Below are 19,336 nucleotides of genomic sequence, written 5' to 3'. Positions count from 1 at the left end.
ACAGCGGAGTCACTCACCACCTTCCGGAGACATTTGAAACCCCACCTCTTTAAGGAATACCTGGGATAGGATAAAGTAATCCTTCTACCCCCCAAAAAAAAAAAAAAAATATATATATATATATATATAAAAAATATATATAATACATTGTAAAGTGGTTATCCCACTGGCTATAAGGTGAATGCACCTATTTGTAAGTCGCTCTGGATAAGAGCGTCTGCTAAATGACGTAAATGTATAAATGTAAAATTCCATATGTGTTATTTCATAGTTTTGATGTCTTCACTATTATTCTACAATGTAGAAAATAGTAAAAATAAAAATAAAAACCCTTGAATGAGTAGGTGTGTGCAAACTTTTTACTGGTACTGTATGTATGTAAGTATATATTATTTTAAATTATTATTATGGAGACTGGTCATTTGGCTGGCCAATTACCATCATCCAAAATGCTATGACCGTTACAGCCCTAGATGTAATTAAATTACACACAGAAACACACACACACATGCATTCATGGGTTGCATGTTTCGTCACAATATTTTTTTGAACGTTCGTTTTGGAATGATGCCTGAATGAGCATTCTACTCAATGCATCATCAATGAGCGCTGATGAAGATTTAATCAAAAGTGCATTACAGTAGCTTGGAAATAATATGACATTCAGAAGGAGGCAAATAATTAGGAGGAAAACCTTTTGTCATCATTTTAATATCACCGGATTGACTTTAGATGCAGTATAACGTTAGCTAGCTAGCTAAGCTTGAGGGGAGGCCACCGAATTTTAGCTAGCTAATGTTAGCATTGCTAGCTATTTTTGACAAACTTTGCTAGCTAATGACAACATTGCCATCTGTCTAAAGTAAAATTTGACAACATGATAATTCTGGCAAAGTGGTTTCCTACTAAATATTTGACTACTTTAGCAATGTCATCGTATTTCCAGGCTCTATGGTGTAATTTAGACAAAATAGTAGTTAGCCTCCATCCAGAATGACTGGGTTTATCACCACTTTAGGGCAACACTATGGCGCTGCCGGCAGAGGGCAGCTAGAGAAGGTTCATAACAATGGCATGACGCGACCGAGTGAAGGAGGTGCAACCTATGAATAGGATGCATGTCAAATCTCATAGCTAATCCTATGAATTCCAGACATCCATGATGGCAGAATCATAATAACAATGAGCAAAGCCTGTGTTGGCCAGAGGTACAACAACGTCCAAAGTATGGTGACTGAAGCGCCAACTGAAAGGCTGCTATGTTGTCAAATTCACAGTGGAATATAAGGAGCCAGTCCACTCTACGACCTGAACAGTTACCAAAACCACAGGGAGTTACACCTGACCACTTGTAGACCACTATCGGGTTGGTTAATAATCACTAAACATGCACCAACATGTGACTCAATCGATGGGGCTAGGGAAGAATCAGGTAGCATCAGCATTCTGGTGGAAACCATTGATCAAGGCAGCCTTTCTGTCAACCATGCCATTTGTGAGGAACAATCTGTTTTACATTTACATTTTAGTCATTTAGCAGACGCTCTTATCCAGAGCGACTTACAGTTGAGAGTGCATACTTTTTTTTTTATACCGTTAAAATCTACAGTACAATAGGCCTACATCGAGAGCAATGGGACGAAAATGGTCGTTGGAAAATGGCATGTTGAGTGGTGATTGTTATTAAAGCAAACTACTGTCCACTAGAGGGAGTGTTTGCACGTGCTGTGGGTTAAGTAGGCTATAGAATGAATGATTCCCTGTTCCACATCCTCTCCTGAAGGAGATATTGGGATTCCATTATCACGTACATGACATCATCCCTGTGAAAATATTAATCTGTCTCTCTCAGCTCCAAGCATGTCATCATGACATCACTTGAACAGTGCTGAACATACTCTCTCTGAATAGGAGGGAGACATACACCTGCAATAACTTTTCATTAAAAAATTATGTTTTATGGTCACATACGCCAGACAGGTGCAGTGAAATGTGTTGTTTTATAGGGTCAGCCTGCCATAGTAGTATTACGCCCCAGGAGCAAATCCTTGCTCAAGGGCACAGACAGATTTTTCACCTTGTCGGCTCAGGTATTTCGAACCAGTGACCTTTCTGTTACTGGCCCAACGCTCTAACCGCTAGGCCACCCATGAGGTAAGCAAGCAACATCATTTCATCTTCTCTCTCGCTCTCTCACACACAGACACAGTGACCTAACAGGCAGCCGCGGAACCCTCAGCTGACAGAGCTTTATCGAGACCACAGGGCCACCACACCGCTCCCAGCATGCATCAGCAAGATTCAGCTGCTTCCTGTCAGCAGCCCTCCTGTTGCACAGTGGGGGCCTTTACTTCTCACGACCCACTGTCCTACTGCTGGGTCAAAACAGACACCCTGCCCTAAACTATACTGTCTGACTGCTATAGCCCAATATTGTGAAAAGGTCCGGGAATTGTTATTTGTTAATGTTGTATGACAGTCATCACATATGTGCCTGTGTGCTGGATAGCCTATGTATTGTCATATGGGTTTGTTTGTGTCTGCACTAATGAGACTAGGTCCATGAGGAGCCTAGTCATGCTTACTGACTGTCGTTCATTTAAGCCTAAGCTTCCTGGGAGAGAGAGAGTGATAATCCTGTGCTGCAGACTTTGGAGGTTGGAAATAATTAGTTAATACCCATGCGTGGTCTAAAATTGTGATTTTCCAGTGTCTAACACACTTAGAGCAGTTAGGTTCTTACTGAAACAAAGAGGGATTAAGAGTAGGATAACTCAAAATTGCTGACCTACAGTGCATTCGGAAAGTATTCCGACCCCTTCACTTTTTCCACATTTTGTTACGTTACAGCCTTATTCTAAAATTGATAAAAAATATATTGTTCTCCTCATCAACCTACACACACAATACCCCAGAATGACAAAGCGAAAACAGGCTTTTGGAATATTTGCAAAAAACAGAAATACCTTATTTACATAGGTATTCAGACCCTTTGCTATGAGACTTGAGCTCCGGTGCATCCTGTTTCCATTGATCATCCTTGAGATGTTTCTACAACTTGATTGGACATGATGGTACATTCAATTGATTGGACATGATTTGGAAGGGCACACACCTGTCTCTATAAGGTCCCACAGTTGACAGTGCATGTCAGAGCAAAAACCAAGCCATGAGGTCGAAGGAATTGTCCATAGAGCTCCGAGACAGGATTGTGTTGAGGCACAGATCTGGGGAAGGGTACCAAAACATTCTGCAGCATTGAAGGTCCCCAAGAACACAGTGGCCTCCATCATTCATAAATGGAAGAAGTTTGGAACCACCAAGACTCTTCCTAGAGCTGGCCGCCCGGCCAAACTGAGCAATCAGGGGAGAAGGGCCTTGGTCAGGGAGGTGACCAAGAACCCGATGGTCACTGTGACAGAGCTCTAGAGTTCCTCTGTGGAGATGGGAGAACCTTCCAGAAGGCCAACCATCTCTGCAGCACTCCACCAAATCAGGCCTTTATGGTAGAATGGCCAGACAGAAGCCACTCCTCAGTAAAAGGCACGACAGCCCGCTTGGAGTTTGCCAAAATGCACTTTAAAGACTCTCAGACCATGAGAAACAAGATTCCTTGGTCTGATGAAACCAATACTTTTTGGCCTGAGGAAACCTGGCACCATCTCTACGGTGAAGCATGGTGGTGGCAGCATCATGCTGTGGGGATGTTTTTCAGCGGCAGGGACTGGGAGACTAGTCAGGATTAACAGAGCAAAGTACAGAGAGATCCTTGATGAAAACCAGCTCCAGAGCGGTCATGACCTCAGACTGGGGTGAAGGTTCACCTTCCAACAGGACAACGACCCTAAGCACACAGCCAAGACAACGCAGGAGTGGCTTCGGAACTAGTCTCGGAATGTCCTTGAGTGGCCCTGCCAGAGCCCGGACATCTCTGGAGAGACCTGAAAATAGCTGTGCAGCTACACTCCCCATTCAACCTGACAGAGCTTGAGAGGATCTGCTGAGAAGAATGGGAGAAACTCCCCAAATACAGATGTGCCAAGCTTGTAGCGTCATACCCAGGAGAAGACTTGAGGCTGTAATCGCTGCCAATGGTGCTTCAACAAAGTACTGAGTAAATGGTCTGAATACTTATGTAAATGCGATATTTCCCCCCCCCCCAAAATGGTTTTGCAAACATTTAAAAAAAAACTGTTTTTGCTTTGTCATTATGGGGTATTGTGTGTAGATTGATGAGGGAAAACAACTATTTAATCAATTTTAGAATAAGGCTGTAACGTAAAAAATGTGGAAAACGTGAAGGGGTCTGAATACTTTCCAAATGCACTGCATTAGTAGCCTAACCTACATAGGCGGTCAATGGCAGTGACAAATGCTTGCCAACCCTATAGGCCTCTGTAAACCATTTCAAATTGAGTGGAAACCCATTTACAACTTACTGGATTCCCTATAGTAGTCTAAATGATTGACAGCTCCCCGTAGACATCACCATTACGCTGTCATGTAGTGTGAACGCTCGCTGACTGCATAGGAGAGAGGACTTCCTGTGAGCGCCATCGTGCATCAGCCCTCTAATGGAAATCATTAATGGAAACTGACCAGTCCAGTATGACACCCATCAGAGAGATCAAGGAGGACCCACACACATACCGAGAGATAACTGGCAGGCCCGGCGCCACGAGGGTGCAAAAGTGGGCAATGCCCCCTTAGTTGGAATATTGTGCCCCCTCAGTTTTGTATCCCTATTCTGTCCCACAATCTGCCCCCTCCGTCATGCCCAACCGATTTGTTGTGTATGCTTCATTCATGCAACTCCCTTGCACGCATCATACGTACATCATACACATTTTACCAGTTGAAAAACAACTTTTGATTGGCCTTCACGGTAGAAGGGCGGGGTCAATTTGACCGTTTAGGTTTACTTTCAAAGTTATGTAGTACGAAAAATAAATGTTTCACCATGCAGCTGGATAGAATGTAGCTAATGTTAACAGTTAGGTAGGTAGCTGATAGCATGATGGATATTAGAAAGTGGCTTCGCCAGGGCACAACGGCAGCATCGGATGAAAGCGTAGGGGAGGGGGAGAAGCCTGCCACAGAGGCCAAGGCCGCCGAGCCCAGCAGCAAAGGCACCTGCGCAACTGTCTTGCAGCCTGGTGACATAGGAGGTAACCAACCCGAGGAGGGGCCTGCAGCCGCCAAGACCGAACCTAGCAGCAGCAACGCCAGGATATTACAAGCACCGACACCTCCGTTAGTGCCTGATGACCTCGGTGATGAGGAGCCAGCGCAGGTTTGTCTGGGAAATTACCCAACCAGCCTGTACTGTGGGAGAAAATGTGCATTTTGTAGCGCGTGGTTCAAAGTCAGAGAGTGGCTGGAATATTCCTGCAAGGCAAATGCAGCTTTCTGCTATCCTTGTGGAAAATGTAACATTGGCTCCAATGCTAACGCCGATAAGGAATTCACCCAAACTGGATATAATAACTGGCGACATGCCATTGAGAGCAACTAGGGAGGCATGCATCAAGCAAAGAACATTTGAAATCCATGGTACTTTGGACAGAAAGACAAGCAAGGAATGCACAGGGAGCGGAGATTTCAACACTTCTGAATTCTGCACAGCTTGCAAGAAATCGTATGTATTTGTCATCGATTGTGGACATTGTGGAAATTCTCACTGTCAACAAGCTTCCTCTCAGGGAAACTTTGGATGCAAGAGGGGAGAGAGGCTACTCCTGGCGATGTTAGATTATACGCTCAGGAAAGACAAGGAACTTGCTAGTGCCTTAAGCACAATTCCCAGCAATGCCAAATACACATCTCAATAATTGGGCTCATGATGAGGTAGTCACAGAGGAAATTGTAAAGGAAGTAGGTGATTCATGGTACACACTTAAGGTGGATGGGACTGAAAACCCAACCGGGTGGGAGAACATTTCAATTGTACTCCGTTACGTGGGCAAAAACAATTGTGTTTGTGAGCGGCTACTGTCAATGGCAACGAGTAAAGAATGTGATGCTTTATCGCTGACTAACTTGGTCCTGTCAGAGCTAACAAATGTTGGCCTTAGCACCGAGAAGATTCTTAGTCAATGTAATGATGGGACCATTGTGATGTCTGGTAAAAGTGCTCCTAATCTCAGTTTGTTACCTGTATAAAAGACACCTGTCCACAGAAGCAATCAATCAATCAGATTCCAAACTCTCCACCATGGCCAAGACCAAAGAGCTCTCCAAGGATGTCAGGGACAAGATTGTAGACCTACACAAGGCTGGAATGGGCTACAAGACCATCGGCAAGCAGCTTGGTGAGAAGGTGACAACAGTTGGTGCGATTATTCGCAAATGGAAGAAACACAAAATAACTGTCCATCTCCCTCGGCCTGGGGCTCCATGCAAGATCTCACCTTGTGGAGTTGCAATGATCATGAGAACGGTGAGGAAAGCCCAGAACTACACGGGAGGATCTTGTCAATAATCTCAAGGCAGCTGGGACCATAGTCACCAAGAAAACAATTGGTAACACACTACGCCGTGAAGGACTGAAAACCTGCAGCACCCGCAAGGTCCCCTTGCTCAAGAAAGCACATATACAGGCCCGTCTGAAGTTTGCCAATGAACATCTGAATGATTCAGAGGAGAACTGGGTGAAAGTGTTGTGGTCAGATGAGACCAAAATGGAGCTCTTTGGCATCAACTCAACTCGCCGTGTTTGGAGGAGGAGGAATGCTGCCTATGACCCCAAGAACACCATCCCCACCGTCAAACATGGAGGTGGAAACATTATGCTTTGGGGGTGTTTTTCTGCTAAGGGGACAGGACAACTTCACCGCATCAAAGGGACGATGGACGGGGCCATGTACTGTCAAATCTTGGGTGAGAACCTCCTTCCCTCAGCCAGGACATTGAAAATGGGTCGTGGATGGGTATTCCAGCATGACAATGACCCAAAACACACGGCCAAGGCAACAAAGGAGTGGCTCAAGAAGAAGCACATTAAGGTCCTGGAGTGGCCTAGCCAGTCTCCAGACCTTAATCCCATAGAAAATATGTGGAGGGAGCTAAAGGTTCTAGTTGCCAAACGTCAGCCTCGAAACCTTAATGACTTGGAGAAGATCTGCAAAGAGGAGTAGGACAAAAAACATTTACATTACATTTACATTTAAGTCATTTAGCAGACGCTCTTATCCAGAGCGACTTACAGTTAGTGAGTGCATACATTTTCATACTGGCCCTCCTGAGATGTGTGCAAACCTGGTGGCCAACTACAAGACACGTCTGACCTCTGTGATTGCCAACAAGGGTTTGCCACCAAGTACTAAGTCATGTTTTGCAGAGGGGTCAAATACTTATTTCCCTCATTAAAATGCAAATCAATTTATAACACTCTCACTGTTCAAATAAACATACCATTAAAATTATAGACTGATCATGTCTTTGTTAGTGGGCAAACGTACAAAATCAGCAGGGGATCAAATACTTTTTCCCCCCTCACGCTATGTCCTCTGAGGGTGCATTGGATGACTTTTTTAATGTGTGTAATTCCCTTTACAAGTTTCTCAGGAAACCAACTGTGGCTGCGCAATTTACGGGAGAGAAACTGAAACGGCTGCTTGAGCAGCGATGGACTGGTCATCTAGCCACGGTGAGTGTCATTATAAAATCTCTGGACAGCATCATCCACCTGTTCAGAGAAATTGAGAGTACCTGCACCTACGGTACAGAGGTGCGACTTGAAGCTGTGGGCCTATTGAAAGCTGTTTCCAAGACGAGCTTCAGATTCATTGCCATCATGGTCCTCAAAGTCCTCAGCCTGCTCAACCCCCCCTAACAAGTTACTTCAGGCTGAAGCAACTGATCTGTTCACTGGCATCCGAGTAGTCCGCAGCGCACACAATTGCATGGAAAAACTGCGACGTGACAGTGAGTCTGATGAGTTATGGGAGAAATACAAGCACACGGACACCCCCGCTCCAAGCACACGGACACCCCCGCTCCAAGCACACGGCAAAGAGTGGTGAGTAGTAATCTGAATGAATATGTGGTGGAAACAACAAAATGGGCCAGCAAGACGAGGATAATGAGAGGGAGTGCAAAAGACTGTTTTTCAGCACTCTGGATGCTGTACTGGGAGAAATATCAGCAAGATTTAACGAACAAAACAGCCAACCTGTTGAGGCCCTGTGTGCCTTGCACCCAGAGAATGAAACCTTTATGGATGTGGAAAAGGCGAAACCACTGCTGGACTTAATCTCAGGAGACTTTGTGGAAGCTGAGTTTACTGTCGCATGCCAAATTCTAGACTGAAATCGCCCGATCTGGAGAAGAAAAATGGACTACGCAGAGCATTTTGGATACATACTCCAGGCCTCTAACAGCAATGTCTACTGTAATAATGGCATTGAAGCTGGGATTAACATTTGGAGCATCCACGGCAACTTGCGAGAACTCTTTTTCAACATTGAAAAACGTATTCAGTGAGCACAGACGGAGCATGTTGCACAGGAGGAAAGCGCAGCTGATTCAACTGGCATTTGAGAGGGATCTTACAAGCAAATTCCGTGGGGAGTGGAAGGAGAGACTGCTGAGGAGGTTCAACACAGCATCAAGGCGGCTGCAACTCTTTTGAATCTGGGTAAGAACAGGCAGCCTGGCTGGGCTTGTATTATTTTGTTATTTGCTAGCTTTTGGAAATGCGTGGCAAATGTCAGAAATAGGCGTAGATGTGATTTTCTTTATTGCCGTTGCTGCCAAGTCTACTGCTTGATTTCTGTGATGTGATTGGAAATGTTTGGTTTATAATGTAATCGGATTGTTTTTAATGTTGTTTTATATGGTAGAAGAGGTGCTTTGCATTACATTGATGAGGGTGGGCAGACCTTGACCAATGGTTGAGTAACGATGTAGCTATAGTGTTGCCATAAACAACTCGTTGCTATGGAATACTAATTTCTCTGTTATCATACGCAGCGTAGTATGGCACTCTTCTGGGAAGAAAGCTTGGTAGCTGCGTCCAAGCTGCATTGTACCGATAAGTCGTGGTCGTGCATTGTACATTATTGTTTGCTTTCCGCGATTGGAAATGCATTGTATTGGCATGGGGAAGTGTTATTACGGTAGTTAGCAACTGTTTTGCATTGCATTGATGGGTATTGTGCATGTAGCTGTGTAGCGTTGTCATAACTTGCAATTTCTCAAGCCGGTTATGAATTGTCCATGTTTGTACAGTGGTGCAGTAGCCTGTATTCTTGCGGCAAGACAGCCGTGCGTGGCTGCAAATACATTGTGTGTAATTGTACTATCGATTATTATCAATCTTGTGTTATCAGCAAGCGTAAATAGTTGTGTCCCCTTAGTCATTTCTGATGCCCCCTTGCGGAGTTAATCCTGCCGCTGGGCCTGATAACTGGGATATGTAAAAAGGTCAGATGACAAAGCCTTGAGGCATGTTGATACTTCATATTCCTATTAATATTTGATGATAGTCATTAAATCATTCATAACAGGCCTTTAGGGAAAATATCAGACTTAAGTCTTGATAGGAAAAAAGCATAATTGTTTCCCATTTGACAGTTGTCTAAATTAAACTTTACATCACTATAAAAAATATTGAGCTGGTCGAATAAGCCTTCTTATCCCCAACATAAACTGCAGTCAAGTCTTTGAGCACAGGTCACTTTCTGGTCAAAAAAGGTGCTGCATCTTACCTGAAGTTCACACCAGGCAACTTCCACCCATGTGTCGGTATCCAGACCTTTATAGACAGTCTTGAAGGACCCTCTCCCGAGCTCGATATCAAACTTGAGAAACCGTCCCCCAGGGGATGTGGCAACAGCTTTCATTTCGGCCTCTTCCTCGTTCTCCTCGCTGGCTGTTCTGACAGCGTTTTTACTGCCGTCGGTGGATGCAACATTCAATTTATCCCCAGCTTTCTCCTTCTCATCAGCGCTGGCGCTCTCTGTTGCGCTGTCTTTCTGCCCCCCTTGACTCTCGGTGCTGGAGCCCTCCTGTGGCCCCGACTGAGCACCCCGTGTCCTGTCAACTATTGTGCGCAGGTTTATGTTGAGGATTTTACTCCTGTTGTCACATTCTGGCACCTCAAAGGCCTGTTCATCCGAGTCCGAGAACCACAAACTTCTCCTGATGAATCTTTGACGTACGATCCGCTGATAATTCGATGGAGGATACAAACTAGGGTCGCTCCCACCTCTCACGACCGTCGAAGTGGCCATATTATTGACGTTTCCGTCGCTGATGGTCTCATAAATATTTATGTTGAGATCACATTGTGAATTGGGAACAGATGGATATTTAAATCCATCGGTCTCGGCACCCGATTCCATGGCGATTTAACTGTTGAATCACTGAAGTTTCCAGATGATGATTGCCATATGGTTGTTCCCGACACTAAGGCGGAGTGGGGACGGAAGACCTGCAGCGCCCTCCCGGTGACGCAATTCTCCAGCATGGGGGTATCAAATGGTACGATGTCAGTCTGCACATCCAATCTAAACGAAAGCAAAGAGTGTTAAAAGATTTAAAAGGAGTGGATGAAAGCATTGGCATGGACTTGCAAGTTGTATTTCGCAACATATATGGTATATAACGTTAGCTAGCTAAACCAGCTTGGTTTCTGCTTCTTGTCATAACAAGCAAAGCTAGCAAGCAAAGTTTATGAGAAATTAAAATGCCAGAGAGGAAGAACGACTGGAAAAACAAATGGTTATTACCACTAAAAACTAGCTGAATAGGTGTAGCCTGTTTGCTAGTTATTTAGCTAATTAACGTAACGTAAACGTCAGCATTTAGGTACTGATTTAGCAGGTGCACATCATTTATTGTCGAGCAGTAGCTAATGATAACCTTAACAGTTTTCTAGCTATATAGCTAGCATTTGGCTAAATAAAATGTAGGATTCACATCAGCGAGGGCTTGTTAATGAAGTGACAACTTTATCTAGCTACCCGTTTAAAAAAAAGCTAATAACTAGCTTCCACTCCAATAATTCAAAGATATTCGTGGTAGCTTGTCTCTAGCTGCTTAGTTAAGTACGTTTGAGCAGGCGAATATGCTGGGTTTTGTCTGGGGATACAGCTTGTCAAAGTTGGTTTAGGAGAATTACGCACTACGCAGCAGGTTATGATAATTAGATTAAAGTTAGGCTAGGGTTAGCTAAAATGCAAAAATAAAAAATATAATCATTTTGACAAACTGTATCCCATCTAGAAATGACCGGAAGCTGGCTGATGCTAACTAGCCGACTGATGATGACGCTGGCTCCGACAAACAACGAGACAGCAAAATGAGTGCAGCTTTTTATCTATCGGTCTATACATTATTGCTTATTTTCGCGCCATACGTCCGAGCTGTAGCTAATTAATCATAAACAAGAAAACTGTTGCCATTTCGGACGGACTATCACCAACCTTGCATCCCTCGCCTGCGTCTTATATAGCCCTGCTGCCGCCAAATGACGAGCGGCAGTCTCATCCGATGCGGTGGAGCTTTCCGCAGGTTACCGGCGCGAGTGTGTCTCTGTCATACGGCTTTCAGAGGCGATTAATCTTCAACGTAGTGTTGTAATGCTGATTGAATGTCCATATTGTCCGGGTGAATATGCTCAGCATTAAATTGACAACGTTAATAGCTCGCCCATGTTTCCCATCGCACAATAAATCAGCAACAATAAATGCAACTGCGAGGTCCCCGTTTTTACACATTGATTCCACGCCCCTAGTAACGACTGGACCTCCTGCTATGTGACAACAGAGGAGGGGAGGCGTGTTGACCCAGCTATTTGCTTGGCCCACCAGTGAAATAATATACTGTATCCCGAAAAGACACAAGAAATAGGCATATAGGCTATGGCAGTTGTTCAAAACCCTAGGCTAGGCTACTTCTTATTTATTTTGAGCTGTATGGCACAGGGCTATGCATTTTATTGAAGACAGCTAAATTAACTATTTCCCATGACTAGGCCCTTCTCTCTCTCTCTCTCTCTCTCTCTCTCTCTCTCTCTCTCTCTCTCTCTCTCTCTCTCTCTCAATTCAATTCAATTCAATTCAATTCAATGTCAATGTCAGTGCTTTATTGGCATGGGAAACGTGTGTTAACATTGCCAAAGCAAGTGAAGTAGATAGAAACAAAAGTAAAATAAACAATAAATATTAACAGTAAACATTACACTCAGAAGTTCCAAAAGAATAAAGACATTTCAAATGTCATATTATGTATATATACAGTGTTGTAACAATGTGCAAATAGTTAAAGTACAAATGGGAAAATAAATAAACATAAATATGGGTTGTATTTCCAGTTGTGTTTGTTCTTCACTGGTTGCCCTTTTCTTGTGGCAACAGGTCACAAATCTTGCTGCTGTGATGGCACACTGTGGTATTTCACCCAGTAGATAAGGGAGTTTATCAAAATTGGGTTTGTTTTCGAATTCTTTGTGGATCTCTGTAATCTGAGGGAAATATGTGTCTCTAATATGGTCGTACATTTGGCAGGAGGTTAGGAAGTGCAGCTCAGTTTCCACCTCATTTTGTGGGCAGTGTGCACATAGCCTGTCTTCTCTTGAGAGCCAGGTCTGCCTACGGCGGCCTTTCTCAATAGCAAGGCTATGCTCACTGAGTCTGTACATAGTCAAAGCTTTCCTTAAGTTTGTGTCAGTCACAGTGGTTAGGTATTCTGCCACTGTGTACTCTCTGTTTAGAGCCAAATAGCATTCTAGTTTGCTCTGTTTTTTTGTTAACTCTTTCCAATGTGTAAAGTAATTCTCTTTTTGTTTTCTCATGATTTGGTTGGGTCTAATTGTGTTGTTGTCCTGGGGCTCTGTGGGGTCTGTTTGTGTTTGTGAACAGAGCCCCAGGACCAGCTTACTTAGGGGACTCTTCTCCAAGTTAATCTCTCTGTAGGTGATGGCTTTGTTATGGAAGGTTTGGGAATCGCTTCCTTTTAAGTGGTTATAGAATTAAACAGCTCTTTTCTGGATTTTGATAATTAGAGGGTATCAGCCTAATTCTGCTCAGCATGCATTATTTTGTGTTTTTCGTTGTACACAGACAATATTTTTGCTGAATTCTGCATGCAGAGTCTCAATTTGGTGTTTGTCCCATTTTGTGAATTGTTGGTTGGTGAGAGGACACTAGACCTCACAACCATAAAGGGCAATGGGTTCTATAAGGCACTGCATCGCAGTGCTAGCTGTGCCACTAGAGATCCTGGTTAGAATCCAGGCTCTGTCGTAGCCGGCCGCGACTGGGAGACCCATGGGGCGGCACACAATTGGCCCAGCGTCGTCCAGGGTAGGGGAGGGAATGGCCGGCAGGGATGTAGCTCAGTTGGTAGAGCATGGCGTTTGCAACGCCAGGGTTGTGGGTTCGATTCCCACGGGGGGCCAGTATGAAAAAGAAAAAAATAATGTATGCACTCACTAACTGTAAGTCGCTCTGGATAAGAACGTTTGCTAAATGACTAAAATGTACAAAAAATGTAATAACTGATTCAAGTTGAATTTTATGTTCCTTTTGATGGCATAGAAGGCCCTTCTTACCTTGTCTCTCAGATCGTTCACAGCTTTGTGGAAGTTACCTGTGGCGCTGATGTTTAGGCCGAGGTATGTATAGTTTTTTGTGTGCTCTAGGGTAACGGTGTCTAGATGGAATTTGTATTTGTGGTCCTGGCAACTGGACCTTTTTTGGAACACCATTATTTTTGTCTTACTGAGATTCACTGTCAGGGCCCAGGTCTGACAGAATCTGTGCAGAAGATCTAGGTGCTGCTGTAGGCCCTCCTTGGTTGGTGACAGAAGCACCAGATCATCAGCAAACAGTAGACATTTGACTTCAGATTCTAGTAGGGTGAGGCCGGGTGCTGCAGACTGTTCTAGTGCCCTTGCCAATTCGTTGATATATATGTTGAAGAGGGTGGGGCTTAAACTGCATCCCTGTCTCACTCACTCTTTCTCTCTCTGTGTGTGTGTGTGGAACTGTGAATAGGATTAATTATGAAATCTGATTACCCTAATGCATATAAGTGTTGTTATTTTGTTAAATTGTGAGTCCCTCCCTGCATCAAAATAAAATTAAATGTAGACCTAATCGTTGCTTGGGCTTGGCTCAAGATAACTACGAAGCAAATAGGCTACTGTAGATCGATACGTCACCACCACTCACAAGGGACCCTCAAACTCTATAGGGGGAAAGATATATAGGGATACACACCCCAGCCACAAGCTGTTCTCTCCCTTACCATCGGACAGATGGGATCAAAGCATGAGGTCTGATATCAACAGGCTCAGAGACAGATTCTATCATTTGAACTGGAATGTCCACATGCTCTGATTCTCCACTACCGGTCCAAAACTCTGTATTATAGTTATGCTAAAATATTTCTTATTTTCTACTGAGCCATTTACTTTGTGTTCGAATTCTTATATTTTATTCTTATCATTGTTGCATTGTCGAGAAGGAACCTGCAAGTAAGCATTTAGTTGGAGGATGTATAGGCCCCGTGTAGCTCAGTTGGTAGAGCATGGCGTTTGCAACGGCAGGGTTGTGGGTTCGTTTCCCATGGGGGGCCAGTATGAAAAAATTTATGCACTCACTAACTGTAAGTCGCTCTGGATAAGAGCGTCTGCTAAATGACTAAAATGTATACCATGCGTATCCCATATATACGACTAATAAAACTTGAAACTCACGACAGGAAATAAAACAAACAAGAGAGGATCAAACCGACATTTACATATTGAATATGCATATTTGAGAAGAAACATGGCTGAAAACAGTCTTCTGTGAACTTTCCTAGGCACTCTTTACGTGATCTACTCTACTGGACATGGAAGCGACCAGAGGGAGGCATACTTTCCACTGAACCCTACACTATAAAAACAAGACCTGCAAGGGTGCACCCTGGGCAAGAATTTCTGTAGGTCTATAATGGCCAAACATAACAAAACAAATGGGTGCATTTATCATTGTACATTTTAGGTGGTTCATTGATATCATTCATTTTATATAATAATGTTTGTTTTTATGTTAACTGCTGCTATTGAAATCATTAAACAAACTGCAAAAAGACAATCCACTCATAGAACTCTCTCATTGAGAGTTAAATTGCACTGATTCAAGTTACCCTATTGCGATCGATATGATTAATGAATAATTTAATATAATTAATTTGCTACTCTAACCAAGATGGCATAAATATTTATGTTTGTATAATTTATTGATATATTGATTTGCTACTCTAACATGACCATAAATATAGGGTGAATTCGGAAAGAGTGGGACATCATATAAACTGTGAATGCTTAATCCTGACGCATTTATTTATTTTACATTTTTACATTTACATTTACGTCATTTAGCAGACGCTCTTATCCAGAGCGACTTACATCAGCAATTAGGGTTAAGTGCCTTGCTTAAGGGCACATCGACAGATTTTTCACCTAGTCGGCTCGGGGATTAGAACCAGCGACCTTTCGGTTACTGGCACAACGCTCTTACCCACTAAGCTACCTGCCGTCTGACAAGAGAAAATCTAAACTATTGTTACTAAGCAGAGAAATCACATTATCAAAATCACATCACTTCATTGGTGTGCCATCTTAGAGGGGGGCAGAGCAAGATTCAAACAGGAAGCTCACCCCGTGAAGCATAGTGTAAAATTAGTGACATAGCTTTTTTCTGTGTTGATATTTAGGTTATAAACCTGTCATAAATAATGCACAGGGCCAAATTGTGATGTAAATATCCATACTATGTACTTGTGCATCAAAATACATAAAAAGTTGCCAATATTATGTTTACATTTTGTAATTCAGTCATTTTTAGTTGTCCCGCTTTACCATCCATAGCTAGCTAAAGTAGGACAATATGGAGAAGCTAAAGTGGGACAGTCTTATAGGCTTTCCAATGGAGTAAAGAGATCCAGTTTACATTAGGGACCCCCTGTACTAAGGTTAGGCAGGGCTCTGTGTTGGGGGCGCCGTGAGTGTTATTTTAGATACTCTTCAAAGTGGTAGGGTTTCAGACGTTTTCGAAAGATGAGCAAGGACTCCGCTCTCCTGACTTTAGGGGGAAGCTTGTTCCACCATTGGGTTGCCAGGACAGAGAAGAGCTTTGACTGGGCTGAGCGGGAACTGCCCTTCCATAGGGGTGGGAGGGCCATGAGACCAGAGGTGGCGGAACGGAGTGCTCGGGTTGGGATGTAGGGTTTGAGCGTAGCCTGATGCCTCGATCACACCTACAGTGGGGAGAACAAGTATTTGATACACTGCCGATTTTGCAGGTTTTCCTACTTACAAAGCATGTAGAGGTCTGTCATTTTTATCATAGGTACACTTCAACTGTGAGAGACGGAATCTGAAACAAAAATCCAGAAAATCACATTGTATGATTTTTAAGTAATTACTTTGCATTTTATTGCATGACTTAAGTATTTGATACATCAGAAAAGCAGAACTTAATATTTGGTACAGAAACATTTGTTTGCAATTACAGAGATCATACGTTTCCTGTAGGTCTTGACCAGGTTTGCACACACTGCAGCAGGGATTTTGGCCCACTCCTCCATACAGACCTTATCCAGATCCTTCAGGTTTCGGGGCTGTCGCTGGGCAATACGGACTTTCAGCTCCCTCCAAAGATGTTCTATTGGGTTCAGGTCTGGAGACTGGCTAGGCCACTCCAGGACCTTGAGATGCTTCTTACGGAGCCACTCCTTAGTTGCCCTGGCTGTGTGTTTCGGGTCGTTGTCATGCTGGAAGACCCAGCCACGACCCATCTTCAATGCTCTTACTGAGGGTAGGAGGTTGTTGGCCAAGATCTCGCGATACATGGCCCCATCCATCCTCCCCTCAATACGGTGCAGTCGTCCTGTCCCCTTTGCAGAAAAGCATCCCCAAAGAATGATGTTTCCACCTCCATGCTTCACGGTTGGGATGGTGTTCTTGGGGTTGTACTCATCCTTCTTCTTCCTCCAAACACGGCGAGTGGAGTTTAGACCAAAAAGCTCAATTTTTGTCTCATCAGACCACATGACCTTCTCCCATTCCTCCTCTGGATCATCCAGATGGTCATTGGCAAACTTCAGACGGGCCTGGACATGCGCTGGCTTGAGCAGGGGGACCTTGCGTGCGTTGCAGAATTTTAATCCATGACGGCGTAGTGTGTTACTAATGGTTTTCTTTGAGACTGTGGTCCCAGCTCTCTTCAGGTCATTGACCAGGTCCTGCCATGTAGTTCTGGGCTGATCCCTCACCTTCCTCATGATCATTGATGCCCCACGAGGTGAGATCTTGCATGGAGCCCCAGACCGAGGGTGATTGACCGTCATCTTGAACTTCTTCAATTTTCTAATAATTGCGCCAACAGTTGTTGCCTTCTCACCAAGCTGCTTGCCTATTGTCCTGTAGCCCATCCCAGCCGTGTGCAGGTCTACAATTTTTTCCCTATTGTCCTTACACAGCTCTCTGGTCTTGGCCATTGTGGAGAGGTTGGAGTCTGTTTGATTGAGTGTGTGGACAGGTGTATTTTATACAGGTAATGAGTTCAAACAGGTGCAGTTAATACAGGTAATGAGTGGAGAACAGGAGGGCTTCTTAAAGAAAAACTAACAGGTCTGTGAGAGCCGGAATTCTTACTGGTTGGTAGGTAATCAAATACTTATGTCATGCAATAAAATGCAAAATAATTCCTTAAAAATCATACAATGTGATTTTCTGGATTTTTGTTTTAGATTCCATCTCTCACAGTTGAAGTGTACCTAGGATAAAAATTACAGACCTCTACATGTTTTGTAAGTAGGAAAACCTGCAAAATCGGCAGTGTATCAAATACTTGTTCTCCCCACTGTACAGCGTCATTGCATTTTGGAACACCAGAAGTAAATTCATTTCCAATGGAACACTGCGTTTACCTTGCAGCATTGCGTTGCAGAGGCATTTGAGGTGCGTTCTGTGTGGTGCATAGGTTGGATAAATCAAAAGTATGCATCAAATTGTATGCGTAGATGGCTTGACAGAAACTTTTGTTGCACACATATCCAGATGATGCTGCGTACCATTTAGTGCAATGAAGTTGTAGGTTTGTTCGAGGCGTGAAGGTAAGGAGGTGCAGTTCCCCTTGCTGCTCTGTAGGCAAGCACCAGGGTCTTGAAGATGATGAGAGCTTCAACTGAAGCCAGTGGAGTGTGTGGAGGAGCGGGGTAACATGGGAGAACTTAGGAAGGTTGAACACCAGGTGGGCTGCAGCATTCTGGATAAGTTGCAGGGGTTTGATGGCACAAGCGGGGAGCCCAGGCAACAGAGAGTTGCAGTAGTCTACGGGAGATGACAAGTACCTGGATTAGGACCTGCGCCGCTTCCTGTGTGCGAAAAGGTCGTACTCTACGGATGTGGTAGAGCATGAACCTGCAGGAGCGAGTCACTGCTTTGATGTTTGCAGAGAACGACAGGGTGTTGTCCAGGGTCTTTGCACTCTGGGAGGGGGACATCGTGGAGTTGTCAACCATGGTGGAGAGGTCATGGAGCGGCCAGGGCATTCCCGGGAGGAAGAGCAACTCTGTTTTGTCGAGGTTGAGCTTGAGGTGGTGGGCCGACATCCACCTGGGTGTCAGAAGGGGGGAAGGAGACGAGTAGTTAAGGTGTCATCCGCATAGTAATGATAGGAGAGACCATGTGAGGATATGACAGAGTGACTTGGTGTAAAGAGAAAAGAGGAGAGGGCCTTAGAACCAAGCCCTGGGAGACACCAGTAGTGAAAGCACGTGGTGCAGACACAGATCCGCTCCGCGTCACCTGGTAGGAGAAACCTGCCAGGTAGGATGCAATCCAAGAGTGTGCAGAGCCTGAAACACCCAACTCTGAGAGGGTGGAGAAGAGGATCTGATGGTTCACGTTTTCAAAGGCAGTGGCTAGATCTAGGAGGATGAGAACAGAGGAGAGAGAGTCAGCTTTGGCAGAACGCAGAGCCTCTGTGACACAGTGGTCTCAGTTGAGTGAGCCACGTTAAAGCCTGACTGGTTAGGGTCAAGAAGATCGTTCTGAAAGAGATAATGAGAGAGTTGGTCAGAGACAGCACGCTCAAGTGTTTTGGAAAGAAAAGAAAGAAGGGAGTCTGTAGTTTTTGACGTCAGAGGGGTCGAGTGTTGGTTTATTGATGTTAGAGGGGATGCATCCAGTGCTCAGGGATGAGTTGATGAGGGAAGTGAGGAATGGGAGAAGGTCTTCAGAGATGGTCTGGAGAAGGGAGGAGGTGATGGGGTTGAGTGGACAGGTTGTCGGGCGGCTGGACATCACTAGTTGCAGGATTTCATCTGGAGAGAG

General features: G+C 44.3%; 1 protein-coding gene across 7 annotated transcripts in view; it reads right to left on the bottom strand.

The window, feature by feature from the left end:
* LOC121537293 (serine/threonine-protein kinase WNK2) overlaps positions 1-11,767 on the bottom strand; it is a 100,788-nt gene extending 89,021 nt beyond the window's left edge. For 4 of the 7 annotated variants that reach the window (XM_045207230.1, XM_045207227.1, XM_045207231.1 and 1 more), the window contains exons 1-2: positions 11,430-11,766; positions 9,711-10,511 (exon numbers count right to left, since the gene is read on the bottom strand). In XM_045207230.1, coding sequence (XP_045063165.1) covers positions 9,711-10,346 — 636 coding nt within the window. In that variant the 5' untranslated portion in view covers positions 10,347-10,511; positions 11,430-11,766. Of the gene's footprint in view, positions 1-9,710; positions 10,512-11,429 lie in introns of all 7 variants that reach the window. The other 3 variants (XM_045207226.1, XM_045207229.1, XM_045207228.1) reach the window with 1 other exon arrangement.
* Positions 11,768-19,336: the final 7,569 nt, after the last annotated feature.

The sequence above is a fragment of the Coregonus clupeaformis genome, chromosome 24, assembly GCF_020615455.1.
Source record: "Coregonus clupeaformis isolate EN_2021a chromosome 24, ASM2061545v1, whole genome shotgun sequence".
Classification (NCBI taxonomy): Eukaryota; Metazoa; Chordata; class Actinopteri; order Salmoniformes; family Salmonidae; genus Coregonus; species Coregonus clupeaformis.
This window is presented reverse-complemented; position numbering and strand designations above follow the sequence as displayed.